Source organism: Macaca fascicularis, chromosome 3 (genome assembly GCF_037993035.2).
Source record: "Macaca fascicularis isolate 582-1 chromosome 3, T2T-MFA8v1.1".
In the NCBI taxonomy this organism is placed as follows: domain Eukaryota; kingdom Metazoa; phylum Chordata; class Mammalia; order Primates; family Cercopithecidae; genus Macaca; species Macaca fascicularis.
In genome coordinates this window covers 32,725,422-32,744,714 of record NC_088377.1, presented here as the reverse complement: position 1 = coordinate 32,744,714, position 19,293 = coordinate 32,725,422, and the positions used below count along the sequence as shown (strand labels likewise).

Sequence of the window (19,293 nt, the reverse complement as noted above, 5' to 3'; positions counted from 1 at the left end):
AGATTTTTATTAATAGTAATTTATATGATGTCTAATTCATGTCTCAGAAATGCACTTATAAATAATCCTTAAATTATATCTTTTTATATTTGAAGAATTTTTGGCTTTTTTCAGAGGAAAACTATCCTAGACCTCTTATAGCACAGTAAATAAAACATCTATAAAGGTAGGTAGTAAAAAAGGGACAGTCTAGAAAAATCTGTATAAATCAGGATCCTGAGAGTTCTTTTTAAGATTCAGGATGAGAAGTAATTTTTCAAATTAAAGACCCTTTGTGTGAATATGATAGTTCAATATTTTATAAATATTGAATAAATTATTATTTCCTACAACTTATGAGCATTTGGACAATTGAACCTATGTTTGGAATATAAGTATGTGTCTGTCTATGTGGGGAAGAGATGATGATCAATGCCTGACACTGTGTGTCTTGAAAAAGACTAGGCAAAAGAATTTCTAAGTTTTACAGAAGGCAGAAAGGATGCTTAGTAGGATTCTTTATGGTACAAATTCGAAAGTGCGTGATGGAAGTGCTTCTTCATGCTTAAATCTTAAAAGTATCAATAATATTATTATATGATACAAATAATGAGCTTGGCAGAGGTAAAATCTTGCAGAAATCATGCTAGATGCTTACGTTTCCCAACAACCCTGCAATATAGACATTAACATCCCCTTTACATTTGAATAAACTGGATCTTACATACTTAAGAACCTGAAGCAAATAAGTGTTGAAACTAAGTATGATTCCAAATCCCTCACACGCCGAACTTTATGTTCTTGTATTGCATCATGTTGATTTCCTGTGCTGAGGAAAAAGTTATTTTTCCTTTTACTATCTATAATATAAGTAGTTATTTGCATACTGGTTCTGGCACTGTCTTACACAGGACCTTCCAATAACTGCCAGTCACATAGTGACGATTATGCTTGATTAAGCAGATCCAGTAAGTACTTGATCGACTTTTTCCCATAAATGCTGACATTCTGCAGCCAAAGGGAAAAGAACACTTGCCATTATTCTGAGCACTCCGGGCATCTCCCCTCATCCCTCTGATAATACCAGACCCTGAGTTTCCTAAGATCAATGTTCCCAGATTATTAGTCTCTGCCCCAATTCCAGGGTTTCCATCAAATTCTTCCTGGGTAATTTGAGATTTTGAGGTCTGTAAGTCCTACAGGCAGGCAGGTGACAATTTGTGAGATTTGGGAGTATGTTCAGCAAGTATCATTGTTGCTGTTGGTCATTCTATCCCAGATAGAATGACCTCACAGTGCTCCAGAATCCTCTAGAAATACACAGGAAAGAGTGCTTTGAAAATTGTTAATGCATGCTATTATGAGAATATAAATATCCCCACAAGATAACCTCATAGCTATTGGCTAGCACATTGTTTTATAGTCTGCTGATCGGATGACTTCAGCAGTTTCTCAAAAGGTGGCCCAAGGTTCATGTGTATCAGAATTGCTCAACAATCTTGATACCCCTCTGGGCCCTATCCCCCTGCCTCAGATTACCATACCCTCTAACACAGAGTATTAGAGTAATATAAGTAGCTTAATGTAATAAAGTTTAATTTTATGTAGCACTCAAATGGGGGTCAAGCAACATTCCTGAATGGCTTTCCTCCAAAAATGACCCAGGGATGTGAGCTCTTCCTTTGTTGGGTTCCCCGTTTCAGAGTTCCATGCTTCCGGTCATTTAGATGAAGAGATGAAGGCAGCCAAAGAAAGAGTAAGGAAAACCTAGTGAGAAGAGGACATGAATCTCAAAGCAGATATTATGCGCCAGGCCCTACCTTTGATGTGAACTGATTACAGGGACCCAGCTGAATGCAAGAGGGCTGGGAATATGTCCAGGAGGCTAACAAACACACTTTGGGGAACACATAGCATTTTCTCTGCCTCATAAGTTATGTGAGTAAGGCTGATTAGAATGGAGAAAAGCCAAGTCAAGTAAGCATGCCACGTTTTGATTGAAATGGAATTTTAATGGGCACCCAAAAATGCCTTTCTAGTTAATATCAGCCTGTGCAAAGAAGCTGGGATCATAATGTGACTTTTAGGCAGGTTGTTTTCATTTCCATACGTCTGCAGTATGGTCTTTGGGAAAATTCAAATGGGAACTGTTGATAAGGGATATCTGAAACCAGGGCCAGCTTCATGTAACCTGTGTTGTTGCACAGGGCTGTGCTCTCACAAAGGTCCACATCTGGCTTAATGCTCCGGTACTGTATTGCTGTCTTTAAATTCTTAATCATTTTGAACAAGAGGTCGTGCATTTTCATTTTGCGCTGGACCATTTTCTAAGCACTCAGGCTGTCTCCCGTTATGTAGCTGGTCCTACCTGAAACTTGCGCCTCATCAGTGATTAAAATTAAGGCTTCAAGGATAAAATGAAGACACAGTCTTTAAGATGCAGTCAATGCTAATTGACCTTTTAAAGAAGACAAGTTACAGTAATAAAGTTCCAAGGGTGGGGGTGTGGACTCATACAGGTGCATATGAACATGGGCCTGTGCAAAGTTTATTAGGAGCAATTTGTTTTAATTGATATTCATTGGGCATCATTCCATTGTTTATTCTTACCTACTCATGTGAGGAGTTGGTTGATGTCAATTGCACAAACATTTGTTTCAGATAAATGGGTGTTTCAGTTGGATAAATTTTAATTAAGTAACCTTTACTGCACAAGTTGTTGCTTTTGAAGTCGGGAGTAAAATGCCTATAATTGATTAATTCTATAATCCAGAATCTGAAGATATTGAATCTTGTCTACTGTAACCCTGAATATAATTTTCCCTATGAATGTCCTAAATATTTGGCCACAAGAATAAGGAATACAAAACATTTCCAATGTATTGTTAAATTCCTCTCCTACTGCAAATGTGTAAGCACAATTTAATTATTCTCAAGCTCATATACACAGAACTTGATTGCTGATGCTGGTAAGCAAAGTAGCCAAAAGTCTTGAATGCCCAGATCATTTGGTTCTGAAATAATTTATTTGTAATCGCTGCTTCCACACCACTTGTATACATTACTTACTGTAGTTTATCACATTTCATAGGGATGTATTTGTTTACACATATGTCAAAGGACCACACTGAACTCTTAATTCCTTGGGAACAGGTGCTGTAGCTTATTTTTCCCAGAGCCTAGCAGATCTACCAGGTACCTAGGACATATTCAATAAAGAGTTGATGAGGGAATGGAGAAACAAATAAATTATGATACAAAAAATCACTTTTCTTTCAGGGAGTGGCAAAGTATATATTTACAGGTCTTCAAAGAGCCTTCTGCTGTTAATAAAGCCAAAATCAGAATTTTTTGCTTTGCAAGAATATTTTAAACTTGTATAATGCTCTTTAGCCTGTAACAGCTATGTTACAAGGACATTTAAAACATTTGAGGGATAAAAATAGCATATACTTAACTGTCATATTCATAAATTCATTTTATTGAAGGAGCTTTCTGTCCTGTTTAAAAAAAATTTGTCGATTGAACACACGCAACACATATACAAGAAAAAAAGAACAGGCCGGTGCAGTGGCTCAGGCCTGTAATCCCAGCACTTTGGGAGGCCAAGACGGGTGGATCACCTGAGGTCGGAAGTTCGAGATCAGCCTGGCCAATGTGGAGAAACCCCATCTCTACTAAAAATACAAAATTAGCTGGGTATGGGAGTGCATGCCTGTAATCCCAGCTACTCAGGAGGCCGAGGCAGGAGAATCACTTGAACTGGGGAGGCGGAGGTTGTGACGAGTCGAGATTATGCCATTGCACTCCAGCTTGGGCAACAAGAGCAAGACTGTCTCAAAAAAAAAAAAAAAAACAGGAAGGAAAAAAAGAGAAAGGAAGGAAGGAAGGAAGGAAAGGAAAGAAAGAAAGAGAGAGAGAGAGAAAGAAAGAGAAAGAAAGAAAGAAAGAAAGAAAGAAAGAAAGAAAGAAAGAAAGAAAGAAAGAAAGAAAGAAAGAAAGAAAGAAAGAAAGAAAGAAGTTTTAAGGGCTATGGATGTTTATATATATTTGTATTAAACTTACTGCTAATAATCTACTTTTTCCTATGGTCTACTAATAAATGCCAAGAATAGGGGTAATGATCCTCTTGTTTAATGCTGGAAATCGTTTATTTGCTGTGCTAGTTTCCTGTGGTTGTTATAACAAATTCACCACCAACTTGGTGGTATAAACCAACAGAAATTAATTCTCTCTTGGTTTTGGAGGTCAGTCAGAGATTGGTATCAATGGACTAACATCAAGGTGTGTCTGCAGGGCCACACTTTCTCTAGAGGTGCTAGGGGAGAATCCATTCCTTGCCTCTTCTGGCTTCTGGTGGCTTCCAGCTTTCCCTGCTTATGGTTACTTCACTCCAATGATCAAGGCCAGCATCTTCACATCTCTTTTTCCTCTGTCTTCACATGATCTTTTCTTTTCCACGGGTTAAATCTCCCTCTACCTTTCTCTTATAAGGACACTTGTGGTTGCATTTAGGGGCCCACTCACTCCTTATTTTTAAATCCTTAATTTAGTCACATCTGCAAAGACCCTTTCCCCAAATAAGGTGCAATTTACGAGGTTCCATTGATTCAAATCTTTTGTCTTTGGGGGCAAAGATTCAGCCTCCTACACTTGCTCGGCCCACTGTTTTCATTAATGACTAAGTAATGGGATTTTAGATGCTGTACCCTAGTATACTTTTCTCCACACTCCCTGACACAGGAATAATGATACTGTGTAATACCTGAGCATTGGAAAACTATCAACTAAATAACACTATCAAGAAAACACTGCCTAAAGAAGCAGGCTTTGGCAAGTAGGGCTCAGAGATGGAGCTCATAACTTCATGATAATACTTCCCATAAATTCAAGTAAAGTTAATTGTCTCCCCCAAAGCAAGGCCATTAAGCCGCTTACTGCTTCTACCTTAAGAATTTATTTTGATATTTCTTGTTGCCCTACCTTTTCAATAGTCTTTTACTTTTTACCCAGAGGGGATGTAAACACCTCCCTGACAGTCCTTTATTGTATATTTCATCTCTAAGTATAATAAGAGAGGGAAATAAATGACCAAATAGGTCCTAATAAGCTCTGCAGTCATCCAAGACAAAAGGCTCTAGAAGACTACAGTAGGTAGAGCTTCATTTTTAAATACAAATCCTAACAAATGGAAAAAAAATAAGTAGATCTGCATTCCCTACCCAAACAACTGAACTGTTAGTGACTTTGTCACTAACTAGGAGAAGATTTTCTACTTTATTTATATCCATTGTGCTGAGGTGAAGATTTTCTATTTTATTTATTTCCATTGTGCTGAGGTAAGACCATCCTAAACATGAAAGAAGGTGTTTCATTCCTTCGACACATTTCTATGAATCTCCTACTATATGCCAGATATATTGTGTGCCAAGCACCGGCTAGTTTAGTTGCTTTCTTTCACCCTCTCTGCCTATAGTTTTTCATGTAATTTGCAAGTTCAAAACTTTGCAAAGTCCTATGCTTGGCCATTTAAATCTGAGCCAAGGTCACATAAGGACAATTTAGTTAGAGTGGGAGAGAAAAGGAAAAAACAAGAAAGCTAACAAGTTACATAAATGTCCTCTAGCAAGCAGGTTCCTTGTTCTGAGGGCTAATGTACTGTAGCAATTCATCAGTCTTTCTAATAGACTTTTAACTTCTGTCAGAAAGTCTACTGAATGCTAACATTTTAAATGTTTAATATTCTAAAACATATTTTCATTAATCATGCAAATTATCTGGACATCCATATTTTACAATAACCTCTTTTGAGACTAAGAGGCCTAAGAATGTGTGTATGAGAGCCTGATGTTAGTGAGTGATACTGTAGATGAAGTACAACTTAGAATTAAAGAATTTTAGATGTGAAAAATTGCTAATATAATTTTAGTATCTATGTGCTATCATATTTATACACATCCCCCAAAATGCTATTAATGTCAGATATTTCTAATTAGGTAGCATGCAGACTAAGATATGCACTTCCTTCAGTCTGCTTTATCATATGGTTGCTGGATGGATATTAATATTGTTCAGTGGTACATTGTCCCAATAGAAATGACCCTGTGTTTCATAGTAAAGTGGGCAGTGGATTTTGTTATTAGTAAAGGAGAAAAGAAGTGTTAATTGCAGTTAGGTTGGCCTGAACTGCAACGTGAAAACCTCCATTTATATGCTGCCAGTCACTCCAATTCCAGAAATTCTTAGCTTCTGGGAAAAAGGAGAAGTATATGTCTGGGCCCCATGAAACAGGTGGATTAAGAATTGAAAGGGTACAAGACATGAATTTTGATGGAGTTAGTGGAAATTCTTTGCCCTTTTCTCTTTTCTTTCTCCTCTCCTCTCCTCTCCTCTCCTCTCCTCTCCGCTCTGCTCCTCTCCTCTCCTCACCTCTCCCCTCCCCTCCTCTCCGCTCCCCTCCCCACCCCACCCCTCCCTTCCCCTCTCCTCTCCTCTCCCCTCTGCTCTCCTCCCTTCTTTTCTTTTCTTTTCTTTTCTTTTTTTCTTTCTTCTCCTGAAGCAACTTGATTGCCAGCAAGGCTGGTGGCAGGTAGTGAAATAGAAAAAAATGACCTGAGACCATGTATGTGTAGTTATACTGGAGTCACAGAGCTCACTGCATTCAAGAACATGGCCTAAGTAATTAGAAGTCATGGCTGGGTGTGGTGGCTCATGCCTGTAATCCCAGCACTTTGGGAGGCCAAGGCAGGTGGATCACGAGGTCAGGAGTTCAAGACCAGCCTGACCAACATGGTGAAACCCTGTCTCTACTTAAAAAAAAATATATATATATAAAAGTTGGCCAGGCGTGGTGTTGCACACCTGTAATCCCAGTTACTCAGGAGTCTGAGACAGGAGAATCTCTTGAACCCGGGAGGCTGGGCAAAAGAGCGAGACTCCGTCTTAAAAAAAAAAAAAGAAGTCATGAGGTCATGAGGGATGGTGGATCACTGTACTAGTCCAGCTACCAGCAGGAAACACAATCAAATTAGGAAATACCAGGAAGACTTATTTAAAAAGGGACTAACTACAAAGGTGTGGGCAAAGTAGAAGGCAGGGGAACCAATAAGGGCTACGCTGGGAGTGGGAGCTAAGAACTACAGAGCTGTTACTCAATCTAGACCCTAAGAGATGAGGAGAAAGAGCAATTACTAGAATCTCAAGGAGGGAGAATCCTGTAAAAGGTCACCTTGAAAGGACTAAAGACCTTTGATTAAGGGAAACACCAGCACAAGGTGACCTCATAGGGAGAACAAATACCCTGACCTCACTCCTCAGGGAATGAGGGGACTTTCTGCTCACTGAGCCCAACAGGAACCTGAGGGCACAGAACTAGAAGATATTCACGTTATACAGATGAATATCTCTGAGTGAATATCTAGGCTTCACAGGTAGAGAGTACATTGGAGAGGAGAGTCAGAAACATCTCATTTTGGTCTGAATGCTGCTGCTTTCATTGTGTGCTACCAAAACTCACAACCACCCTTCTAATGATTTTATATAGTTTGTGTGTGTGTGTGTGTGTGTGTGTGTGTGTGTGTGTGTGTGTGTGTTTTGAGACAGAGTCTCGCTGTGTCACCTAGGCTAGAGTGCAGTGGCACAATCTCGGCTCACTGCAGCCTCCTCTTCCCAGGTTCAAACAATTCTCCTGCCTCAGCCTCCCAAGTAGTTGGGAATACAGGTGCTTGCCACCACACCCGGCTAATTTTTGTATTTTTAGTAGAGACGGGGTTTCACCATGTTGGCCAGGCTGGTCTCGAACTCTTGAGCTCAGGTGATCTGAGGCCTTGGCCTCCCGAAGTGCTGGGATTACAGGAATGAGCCACCATGCCTGGCCGTATAGTTCCTTTTTTTTTTTTTTTTAAACCATTTCCTATCTTTTCTTTTCTTTGTCTAAACAAAATTTCTAGCAGCATTGCCGTATCTTCAGTATACTGGCATGAACCACCTTAGCCTCTGAGTAATCAGGTATTTTTTTTAAATACACAAATGTGATCCAGACAGTTCGTTGTTCTCCCTATGTCACTGTTTCAGTGTAACAGTGTGCTTTCAAATGCCTGTAGTTTGTATTGCTAAAGGAGCACTTAAGATTTCACTTTTTTACATTGTTTGCCGTCTAATTATATTTTTTCTAGTAAAATATTTAACCATTACTTCCTGAATCACGGATTCTAAGGTGCGATAAAAATCCAAAGGGAAATGTATTTGTTTCCTACAGAGACAGATTTTTTTTCCCCAGAGCATTTTCAATGACTGCTGCAGAAACGAATGAGTAAAGGTTTCCAGAATTAACAGTTGCAGAAAACCAACTTACTGTCATACAGAAGTCCGTGCAGCCCCCGGGTAAAAGTACTTATGTATCTCCTTTTGTTGAGTTCTCTATTTTTTTATGAATATGCATATTGGGGGATAAACTTCCATCTGCTCTCTTTTAGCTGATTCTATCACATTTTTGAGCTTTGCATCATTATGGAGCTTCAGAGAAAGATGATCATTTACATTACATATGGATATAAAGGAGAGAAGGAGTTGATGAATTGCAAACAAGTATAATTTATATGGACACAGTGTGCCAGAAGTGCTTTTCACCCCATTTTACTCGGCAACTGGAATGATTCCTGCCCATTCACTTGGCCTAGTGCCCAAGAACTCAGAAAGGAAATGATCCTGTTAGCCTTACACATCAGGATTCTACTCCTGCCCTATGAGGAAATGCTGCTTTGCACTCAGGCCCATCAGGGACCCCAGAAGGTCAAAAGAAACCACGGAATATACTAATGTCATTTTTTTACATTCTTCCCGCATGGTTTCTTAACTTATAATGGACGTCACACAGACCTTCTGATACTCTAACTGTTGGTAATTCAAATGTGAGAGGTTTGCATGATGAAGATAGGGAAGGGAGAGTTGTTCAAAGGCCATATATGTTCCTGGAAGCCTCTCAGCCTCTTTCTGCCCTTCGATTTCCCATGGCAGATTATTTGCCTAAATGCTCTTAAGCTTTATAAATAGGTAAATATCTACATTTAAGCTGCCTTCCTAAGGGCTTCTCTGCTGCCTATAGCACAATGAGTTATGACTCCATAATTTGTCGGAGACCAGGGTCCAAGGTGCACTAATAGCAGTAATAACCCCAAAACTTTTATTTTTTCACTTATTCATTAGGCATTTATTTATAAATCCTTCATTCTTCACAAATGAGTACTCCAGCGGGGCACAGTGGCTCACGCCTGTGATCCCAGCACTTTGGGAGGCCCAGGCAGGTGGATTCCATGAACTCAGGAGTTCAAAATCACCCTGGGCAACATGGTGAAACCCGGTCTCTACTAAAATACAAAAAAGTTAGCCAGGCACCGTGGTGCACACCCGTAATCCAGCTACTCGGGAGGCTGAGGTGGGAGAATCGCTTGAGCCCAGGAGGTGGAGGTTGCAGTGAGCCAAGATCCTGCTGCTGCACTCCAGCCTGGGTGACAGAGTGAGACTCCGTCTCAAAAACAAAAACAAAAACAAACAAACAAAAAAACAGATGAGTACTCCTATCACATGCTAGATGTGAGGAATGAAAGCTAAATATAGCGCAGCCTCTTCCTAAGCTGGTTAGGAGTAAACAAAGAAATATTCTTTCATGAAGAAATGGTCATTCATCTGAGAAGTTCTCTTAAGCCAGCTGACTCTCTCTCATTGCTTCTGACAAACACAGTGGTCATAGCTCTGAGACAATTTGCGTCTTAAGAACTTCAAATGCCTGCAAGTCCATGCCTACATCGTGGCAGCCTGTGCACTGCTTCCACTGAATGTCCAGACATCAATGAATAAAAATGACGTTGTGGAAATAATAGCAGTAGCTGTTTTTATGCACATACTACATGCATTGTGCTGTGTGCTTTACACACATTATCTCATTTAATTGACAACATTTTGTAGATTTAAGAAAAAAGGACTAAGCTTAGAGGATAAATGACCCGCCCAGAGTCACACAATTTTCAAACCAGATGCTTCAACTCCATGATCTCCTCCAGTCTCTATGTTTAGGTGAACATTGGGTGTGATCAGAGGAATTCGGCAGTTAAGTAGGAGGCCACGTAAAAGGAGTGTTGCTTTTATCTCATTTCCATAGCCAAGAAACCTGGTCAAGTTTAGAAGCTGCTGTTCTTTTACCTACATTTAGTCCCTTTCATTTTGCTCTCAACCTTTACATGATTGTAGCGTGACTTCTCACTTTATGAAAGAGTACTTGAAGTCTGTATGCAAATTAGTTATTCAAGTTTCTTTGATGGTTGTGGGGAGGATGGAAGTGCGTGCGTGTGTGAGGTGATGGAGTATCTAAAATTTCTTCATATTATTTTTCTCAGAACTTCTGCTTGTAACGGAAGTTTCTCAACATGAAATGTCATCAATTTAGCCTCACTCAGGAAGTTGCAAGGCACTTGACTGTAACCTCAGTAAATTGTACGTTTTCTGAAATCCTGATAATCTTTAGCTGCCTATCATTTTGAAATTTTAAAAGTTATTCTATTTCTGAACTAACTTGCTTGGCAATTTAATTGATTAAAAGAGAAAAGATTATAATAAAATACTTCAGAGTGTAGATATATTCATGTTTACATTACAACAAGGAGAACTCAGAATTTAAATGATCTAATTTTTGTATTCATCAAAAAATTCTTATGAGGATTTTATTTATTTATCTGGAATAAAATTCCTCTAACCATGCATATTGTCACAACATACTTGAATTTGCAAAGATACGGAATCTCTGGGATCAGAGTAACAGTATATTCCGATCTGTGTATACATGAAAGACTCAGTGGGTTCCAATGAGAGAAGCTATGGTATGATTTTCACCCAGTTGTATCGTTAAAAAGACCTTTGTTGGCATCTTCTTGGACAGCATACACGTTCCAAGTTTAAATATTACTGAGTGAATAAATAAACAAATGAGACTGGGAATGCCGTCAGGGTTCAACCTAGAAACACAAAGCCAGTGTCATGATCCTGTAATTATTATAATGTTAATCCTTTAGCCATCTTAAAAGGCTTGGGCTCATGTCTCTCACTCAGCCAAAAGCAGCAGAAGGTCCAAGTTCCTCCACTACCTCCCAAACTTGGGTGAGCTGTTTCTTATCTTTCCGCTCCTCTTTGTTCAGCTTTGCATGGCCAAGAGAAAACCTGTCTTCCTTCTGTTGATGTTCACTCCCCCACGTTGAGGGAGCTGAGGCTAGAGCTGCAGGGGATTGTAAGGAGCTGTGGGTAAGGTGAGGACAGCAGCGCTCCCTTAATGTGGAGTATACGTCTGCCATTCTTGTGTCCTTTTCAGTGCAGAACTCGGTGATGAGGTCTTCCTCCTGACCACCTGAGCCTCATGGTGTCTCCTCTTTTAAGGAATCCAATCTCTCTTCCTCTGCTTCAATCTCCTCAAGGCCTCTGCAGCACTTCCTCTCAAAAGCATTTCCCTACATCCTTGACTGGGTACCAGACCTTCATTTTTAAGTGATTGAAGTCGTGGCTGAGTATGCGTCATGGGCGATTGCCACTGTTTTAAAGTCAAGTAGTTTGTTAGTTGCTCCCCAACTTACAGTTTCCTGGCATCTCCATGAAGAAGCTATCCTGTCTTGATCTCCCTGAGGCAGCAGGTTGATTAAAGTTTTAAAATCATGATTAGTGACTTCTGTGTTTAAAGACGCCCAGAATAATCGATTTGGAGTGGTAGCCATAGCAAGAGTGGGGTCAGAACGGAGGCAGCACCTCGGAAAACTGAAACTGAAACCCCATTTCATGCTGTGAAGCGGGAAGAATAGAGGCAGATAGGCGCATTAGCCTCACCTGGGCACTGCACATGCAGTTAAATCTCAGGGGTCTGGGAAAATATGCCAGACATTAACAGTGTAATATCCTCCAGCATTTGAAATAACACTGTGTGTTTCCTGTTTTTTCCTAAGGTATTATGTTTTATTTGTTAAAAAAAAAAAATAGGTCACATTGGAAGGTACTTACCTAAAGTTCGAATGGATCAATTTAAATAGGAAGATGGAATCTGTTATATGGGAATAATCATCATATTCAATGCCTTCTAGCAAATATTTCCTCAGTGCCCACTGTGTGCCAGGTATTATGTTAGGCACCGGTGATTAAAAAGGCTAAACAAAATAATCTCTGTCACACGGAGGTCACAGTCTTACAGAAGGGCAATTGTCATACAAATATATAAAGCATAATATGACAAGTGCTATGACCCACAATTGACAAGTGGAATGGAAACACAAAGAAGAGGGCACGAAAGGGAATCGTGGAAGGCTTCACAGAGTAAGTGACCTTCAGGATGGAGAAAAGAGGGAGACTTCCTAATGTGGAAAATAGCAGAAGACACTCCAGGCAAATAAATATGAAAAGTCACAAAGGGAAGAAAATTGCAAGTCGATTGTTATGACTGGAGTGTAGATTGAGAGGTGTGTGTGTGTGGTAGTGGTGGTGAGGGGGTAGTTACAATTCATACTGTAGGTACAAAGCAATTGGGGAATACCTTATGCAGCCTGGAAGAAAGTTTGGATATTATACTAAAGACAATGAGAAGCCATCCAAAACTTTCAAGCAGAAGAGTACCTGATTTGATTCATGGGTTAGAAAGATTTATCCGGAGGCTGTGTGGAGGATGGATGAGAAGGTAGGGGGTCGGTTGGAAAGTTACTGCCATATTCCGTGCATGAGATCATGAGGATCCAAAGCAAGACAACAACCATGGAAATGGATAGAACGCCATGAATATGAAAGCATTTTTAGAGGTAGGATCCATAGGGCTTGATTACTTATTGAATTTGTATGAGGAGGACATATGTGAGATGAAGCAAGAAATGATTTTCTGCTTTGATGACTGGCTGGGTGTTAGTAGCAGTGAAGAGGAGTTGGCAATAAAAAAGCAGAAACAAATTTGTAGAGAAAATCGATGGTTTGGTTATGTGGAATTGAAGTTTCCTGGGGGTATCAAGTGAGTCAGATAAACATCACTGGCGTTCAGGGGACAGATGAAGTTGAGGAGGTTGAGATTATTGCTATGGGATGCACTTATATTACAAAAAGTAAGGAGTGTCTGGGAGGAGATATTTTCTCTAAAGTCCAATATTAAAACCCCCAAGTAACACTACTCTGGAAAATGCAATATGCAAATAGTTCTTTTTATTATTAACATTAGGTTATGTCAAATTTTAAAATATTTACACTTAAAGACAAAACATCTGTACAATTATTACAATTGGTTTCACTAAATCAGAAGTGACAACACATTATCTATACTTTTATACTAGAAAACAAAATGAAGTCAACAAAATATAATTACTGAAACTCCACTGTGGATCAGGATAAAATGTGTCCAATATTAACTCACACTTTCCCAATAAGTGTAAAAATGAATATGGCATTGCTTGGACAACTTGTTTCAACAATGAATCCTCTATTACTATTTGTTTAATAACATATACAAATTCAAAACTGGCAGGTAGGAAAAAAGATTACTTTGTTTTTTGCAGATATTGTACTTGTAAAAGAAAGTCAAATGAAGCATATGTCACACGTACCAAAGTCTTACATTATGCCTTTCTAATACAGGCAAGTGAAATATTAACACATAGCATTTAAAATAATAAATATGTATTTTATTGACAATAATTTGGAATGTTAGTGATACAAAATTTTATGTACAATTATTCAGATTAAAACATTTAAATCCTAGGTTTTATTTACAAATATTTATCTTCCTCTCTTATTTGATGTTTTAGCTCAAGAAGAGTTAAAACGGAATGCATCTGTAGATATATAGTTGAGAGTGTGTGTTCAGTCACTCGGCTCTGCGATAGTAATCTTTTGTACCATGTCAGACAAATTTTCAGACTCCAGATCCTCTTTGCCATTATCTGAATTTCCTGATGAGATATAACAACCAGAGTCCCTTGGGCAGTCATCTAACTGTGACTTATTTAAGGAGATGTCTGAGCTCAAGGATAGGGGCACAGGTTCATTTTCTTGCTCTTGAATAACTGTAAATGGAAAAGAGGGCAGGAGTTAGGTAAAGCAACACAAAATCTTATTCATGTACTCATTCACTTTCAAGTATTATCCTATTTTAACTGTTCTAGCCATGACTTCATTACAATGGAAAGTTCTGCAAGTAAAAGATATCTTTGTTTATTTCAAAAGAGAGGTTTGTACTCAAATATGCAAGCTACTGTTTTATTAGAAGCCAAAATTTGCCCCTCACTCTTCACTTGCAGTTTCATGGAATTCATGTGCATTTCCTGCATAAGCAAAGATCAATATGGACTCTCATTTTACATTAATAATAAGCCGCCAGAGAAAGCAGATTGTATCCACAGTGTGACTGATGTCTTGTCCAAATACTCCTTAAAGTATCATTACAAAAAGGCACTTATAGTTTAAATGCACAATCCAAGTCAATAGTGATCTTTGTGAACAATTTTAGATTAATGATAATCTGGATTAATTAATAAATTATCACTATGGGTAAGAATGTACAGTAGGACTTCAATTATTTGGACGTTAACTAATAAAATTTTAAATATCCAGGGTTTTCCTATGTTTGCATGTATCACAAAATAGATATAAGAAACCAGGTTGCTTTTAGAAAGTAACACACCAAAATTTCCACTGAATCTACCTTATGAATATTTAGTCTTCCATATCTTTGTCTGTAGTCCTGAATAATAATCATTTATTTTCAGATTGATAATTCTGCATTCTTAAAGCAGTGTTCTATATTCAACAGGCATTATCTTTTAGAAAAAGATGAATATTAAGGATATAACAAAATATATTTTGGAAGAACCCCTAAGCAGCCTGAGGTTCAAATGTTACTCTTCTCGATTCCTTTAGCGTCAACTTTCTCTCTGTCCATGTGAAGCTGAGCTCCTCAGAGAAGAAATAGGTCTCAGGTACTGCCTCTTAACTGCAGGACCGTATCTTCCTCTTTCCCCTTCTAACATTGGGGCTTCACCACAGTAGGTATTTGAATAGCTCCTTGTTGAAAGAACCAAACACACATTTAAGGTTGGGAAAAGAACTCTGCCTACAGAGGCTTTGCACTTCATCCCATTCCAGTGAGAATAAAGTAAATCCAAACCTCGAAATCCTTCAAAGAAGGAAAATGTACAATTTTCTTCAATAGGCTATTATAATGCTAATTAATTTATATCTAGGAAATCTACTCTTTATCTTATGTATTATATATATATATATGTATATACCTTGCTTTAAAATGCATTTTCTAGTTTCCATATGTTTTGCTAACATTAGTTTGCGATCCACTGTGTGTCCGATTGCCATCAACTTCCATTACAAATGAGAATTGTGCTGTAAGTTACTCTTGTATTAATGAATTAACTTCTCTTTAATATTTATAGAATGGTACTAGTTATGCACCATCCATGGGAGAAATTGAAAAGTATTAGTTAAAATATGTTCTAAGTTTGGGAGGCCGAGGCGGGCGGATCACAAGGTCAGGAGATCGAGACCACGGTGAAACCCCGTCTCTACTAAAAATACAAAAAATTAGCCGGGCGCGGTTGTGGGCGCCTGTAGTCCCAGCTACTCGGGAGGCTGAGGCAGGAGAATGGCGTGAACCCGGGAGGCGGAGCTTGCAGTGAGCCGAGATCGCGCCACTGCACTCCAGCCTGGGCGACAGAGCGAGACTCTGTCTCAAAAAAAAAAAAAAAATATATGTTCTAAGTTCTGTAGTTTCGAAGAAGAAGACTAGTTGAGAAAGGCTGGAAGAAAATCATAAAAATTGCTGCTTAGTCTACTCATCTTCAGAATGAGTCATAAAAGTTCTTCTAACCTTTTCCTTAGGGCTTGTATTTGCAACAGTGAAACCATATTCATGCCATTCTTCTGAATCTTTTGCCCTACAACTTCATTTAACTATAGATTCAAATATCAGGTATTTGTCTAGTGATATTAGGTTCTAGGTATAAGATGACAATTTTAATATGCACCTATCGTGATTGTTATTTTTAAATTTTAGCTACCATGGAAGCATTTTGTGTTCATTATTCATAACAATGTCTAAGTTTGGGAAGGTTTACTTATGATTCACTAGTCTTTCTGAGTATCAGTCATTCATTCTTCTTTCTAAGCCCTTTTTTTATGAAAAGGCAGCACGAAAATGGGACCTCATTCTCTGAAGAATTGCTTTCTATCCTGCCTCTGCTTTTCTATCTTATTGCCACCGAAATGAAATGAGCCAGCTCTGTGTTCCATTATCCAAGTGTTTCTAGAAAAGGCCAGAGGAATGAGTCGTTTTGTATGCATTCTGCCACATCAGCAGTGATCATCCTATTTGGAGTGTGAACCTCTTAGTCATAATGATTGTGGGGATAAGGCCACATTTCCCCAGATTATGTTTGGGCCAATATTACCTCAATGCAAAATTAAAAGAACTGATCTACTTCCCTTCACATTGATATCCTAAACAAGACTTGGCATAATAAAAACTGTTTGTTCCCAATACTCTGTTCTATTTAGGCTGATTACCAATTGTGGGACTCTCTTCAGGATACGAAACAGAGTCTTTAAGAACTATAATTTCCAAAATTAGTCCTTCTCCTTTTTTTAAAAAAAGTATTTAGCTTGTTATTTCACCCCCAGAAGCCTCTGTGCATTCACCTCAATGGGGAACAAAGTAAATAAATTAAAAACTGTCTTTACCAGAGAATATGTCATTGTGTAATATTAGTAATAAGAATGTATTTGTTTTTATTTCCACACGAGAAATGCTATATCACATTCTCTAAATTCTAGGAATGATTTTATTTTAAACACAGGTCATTTATTGTAGAAACCTTTCATCTGCAATTTTTATGGAAAAAGAAAATAGTTTCTCAGTATGAAAGTTATGCAGCACAGTAATTTACAGAACAGCAGTAATTTGCTAAATGATTTCCTAGTGAAATGAAAACATGACTGTGCCTCCTCAGATGCTTCCCACCAGGCTTGCAATAATTTCAGGCAGGTGATCAGCTGGAACCCCTCAACTGTAACTATAAAAAGGCAGGTCATTATGTTATATTACGGAGATGAAAGCTATATTGCATTCACTTTTGTATTTGGAGGATCGAGATTTTCCTCTTCTTGTTTCTTTTCATCCTGACACTAATGACAGGGATTGGCAGAAACCTAGGTCTTGTGCTATGGGTGTGTTTTTCCTGCAGAGGAGATGAGCTCATACTAATGCATCCACATTTTCTTTCTAAGTCATTTAGTCCCTTCATGTGGCCATGAAACAGAGTAAAGCTAACTGGTCTACCCAGAAATTGAAACCATAACCTTCATCAGTTTTGTCCCATGGTTCAATCATCTGGGCTAACCAGGCAAGTAACACATTGGAATAAGAAACAGGTTTGCCTACGAAATTACGGACTTCCCATAAGATGTTTCAGTGCATCTTTTTATACTAAACTGTTTCGGATAATATGCTAGGTTTAAAAAAGTATACATAATTCATGTATTCTATTATTAAAATTATATAAAAACATACACATATGCATACAATTTACAAACAAAAGTGTTCAAATTTGTTAATTTCCCCTCTATTTCTAAGGTCATCCACATTGCTTTTTAATGAAAGAATTAAAATGGTATAATTTTTCAATAAAGCTCCCAAATGGTTTGTAAATATCTTAAAGGCCAAACATATCTAAATTACAATACACTGAAGCATTATTAAATAATTTGAAAAAGGGTCTTTCTTATTGCTGCCAGTTGACAGCAGGCATAATAGGAACTCCAGAAAGCTGTATAATTCTGTACTCTATGTAATAAAAATAAAAAGATAATATTAAAACATTATTTAGGAAATATTTTATCATGGAGAGCTAATCTGCATATTAAAATAATTTATTTCCTACCAAAATTGTTACAGAATTGTAAAAAGCCCATGAAAAAACATTTTAAGATAGGTATCAATGTTGAAAAAAGAAAGGGTGGCCTGGTGATGAAAACAGAAGACAGCTAATATAATTATTCACAAAATAATTATATTGGAGTTGTGACATTTAATTAATTAAGAAAGGCAATCTCAATTATACTAAAAGTGAAGATAGTTTTAAGGAAATAAAACTGGATCCTTATTCTGGGAAAAAATCCTATTCTAAGAAGAGAAATCTGCCCCACCTTTACATATTAAAAAGTTAAAGATTCAACTTTTATGAAAACTAAATTTTGCTTGACTCCCAGATTTCTTTGCCCAAATCATCCAGACTTTGTCTTTACCATTTTGCTTGCCTTAGTTTTGAAGCCTCTCTTTCTTTGAGCCAAGTACTATAAAATTATGCCATCTTGAGGGCATAGGAAAATTCCTGGCTAAAGGAATTTCTCAATAAATAATTTTTTAATAAACACAATGATATTTAGATGAATTAAAGAAAATTAGAACTAAAGAAGAGCAAAACAGGAATTTTGTTAAAATTCAAATGAGAATACCTCTAAGCTCCATCAGTCATCCTCCTGTTTTTCTCTTTCCTGGGGCCATCTCCAAAGAGGGAAAACCCAGTGACACACATCCCAGGATGACTGAAAACCTCAACCTCATGTTTTAACCTCACTGGAGTCACTCAAAGGAAAACCCAGCTACTGTTCAGGTAACTATGGCTATATTTATTTGTCCACATTATCCATGGAGGAAAATTTAGTGGACAACACGGCATGTCTCTCAGTTATTTTTCATTTCATCTAAAGCACATTCTTAAGTTACCTGAACACTTTAATTCTCCTAATAACAGTGACTATCTGGTGTTCATTTCACTTGAATACTAACCCACCTTTTGGAAACAGAACAACAAATGAAAAATAGGATTCCATTCATAGGAAAACAATCCATTGCTTCTGTTCCCCTGAGGCCATGAGAGGATATGGAGTTGAAATGACTTCCCCTGCTCTTGCCTATCTCTTTTTGGAGCCTAGCTTCTAACGAGATGTGTACCTGGAAATAGATCTTTTCGCTCTCAGCCAGGGCAGTCTCCACTTCCACTGTGCTAGGTACTTCAGCAGGGGCAGAGGCATGCTCACTCAAGATCACCGTAACTCAGCACCTACCTGGGCAATCTCTTTAGACTGCTCCTCTCCCCAACCACACACCCTACGGAGGGCTTTGGTCCCAGGAAATATTTATCCTCCTCAGTTAAAGTTGTCATATTGTACTGACTATTTTGGTAATGACCAAATAACATTTAAAACTGTCACACATTATTTAATTAGGGGCCTTGGAAAGTCAAG

General features: G+C 38.1%; 1 protein-coding gene and 1 long non-coding RNA gene across 4 annotated transcripts in view; one reads left to right on the top strand and one right to left on the bottom strand.

Annotated features, from left to right (window-relative positions):
- LOC135970031 (uncharacterized) overlaps positions 1-19,293 on the top strand; it is a 218,737-nt gene that overhangs the window by 94,985 nt on the left and 104,459 nt on the right. The gene's annotated exons all lie outside the window — the stretch shown is intronic.
- The window catches only part of SAMSN1 (SAM domain, SH3 domain and nuclear localization signals 1), a 167,937-nt gene continuing 161,810 nt past the window's right edge, over positions 13,167-19,293 (bottom strand). For both annotated transcript variants that reach the window (XM_015446969.3, XM_005548935.4), the window contains one exon: positions 13,167-14,045. In XM_015446969.3, the coding sequence (XP_015302455.3) occupies positions 13,843-14,045 (203 nt within the window). In that variant the 3' untranslated portion in view covers positions 13,167-13,842. The remainder of the gene's footprint in view (positions 14,046-19,293) is intronic.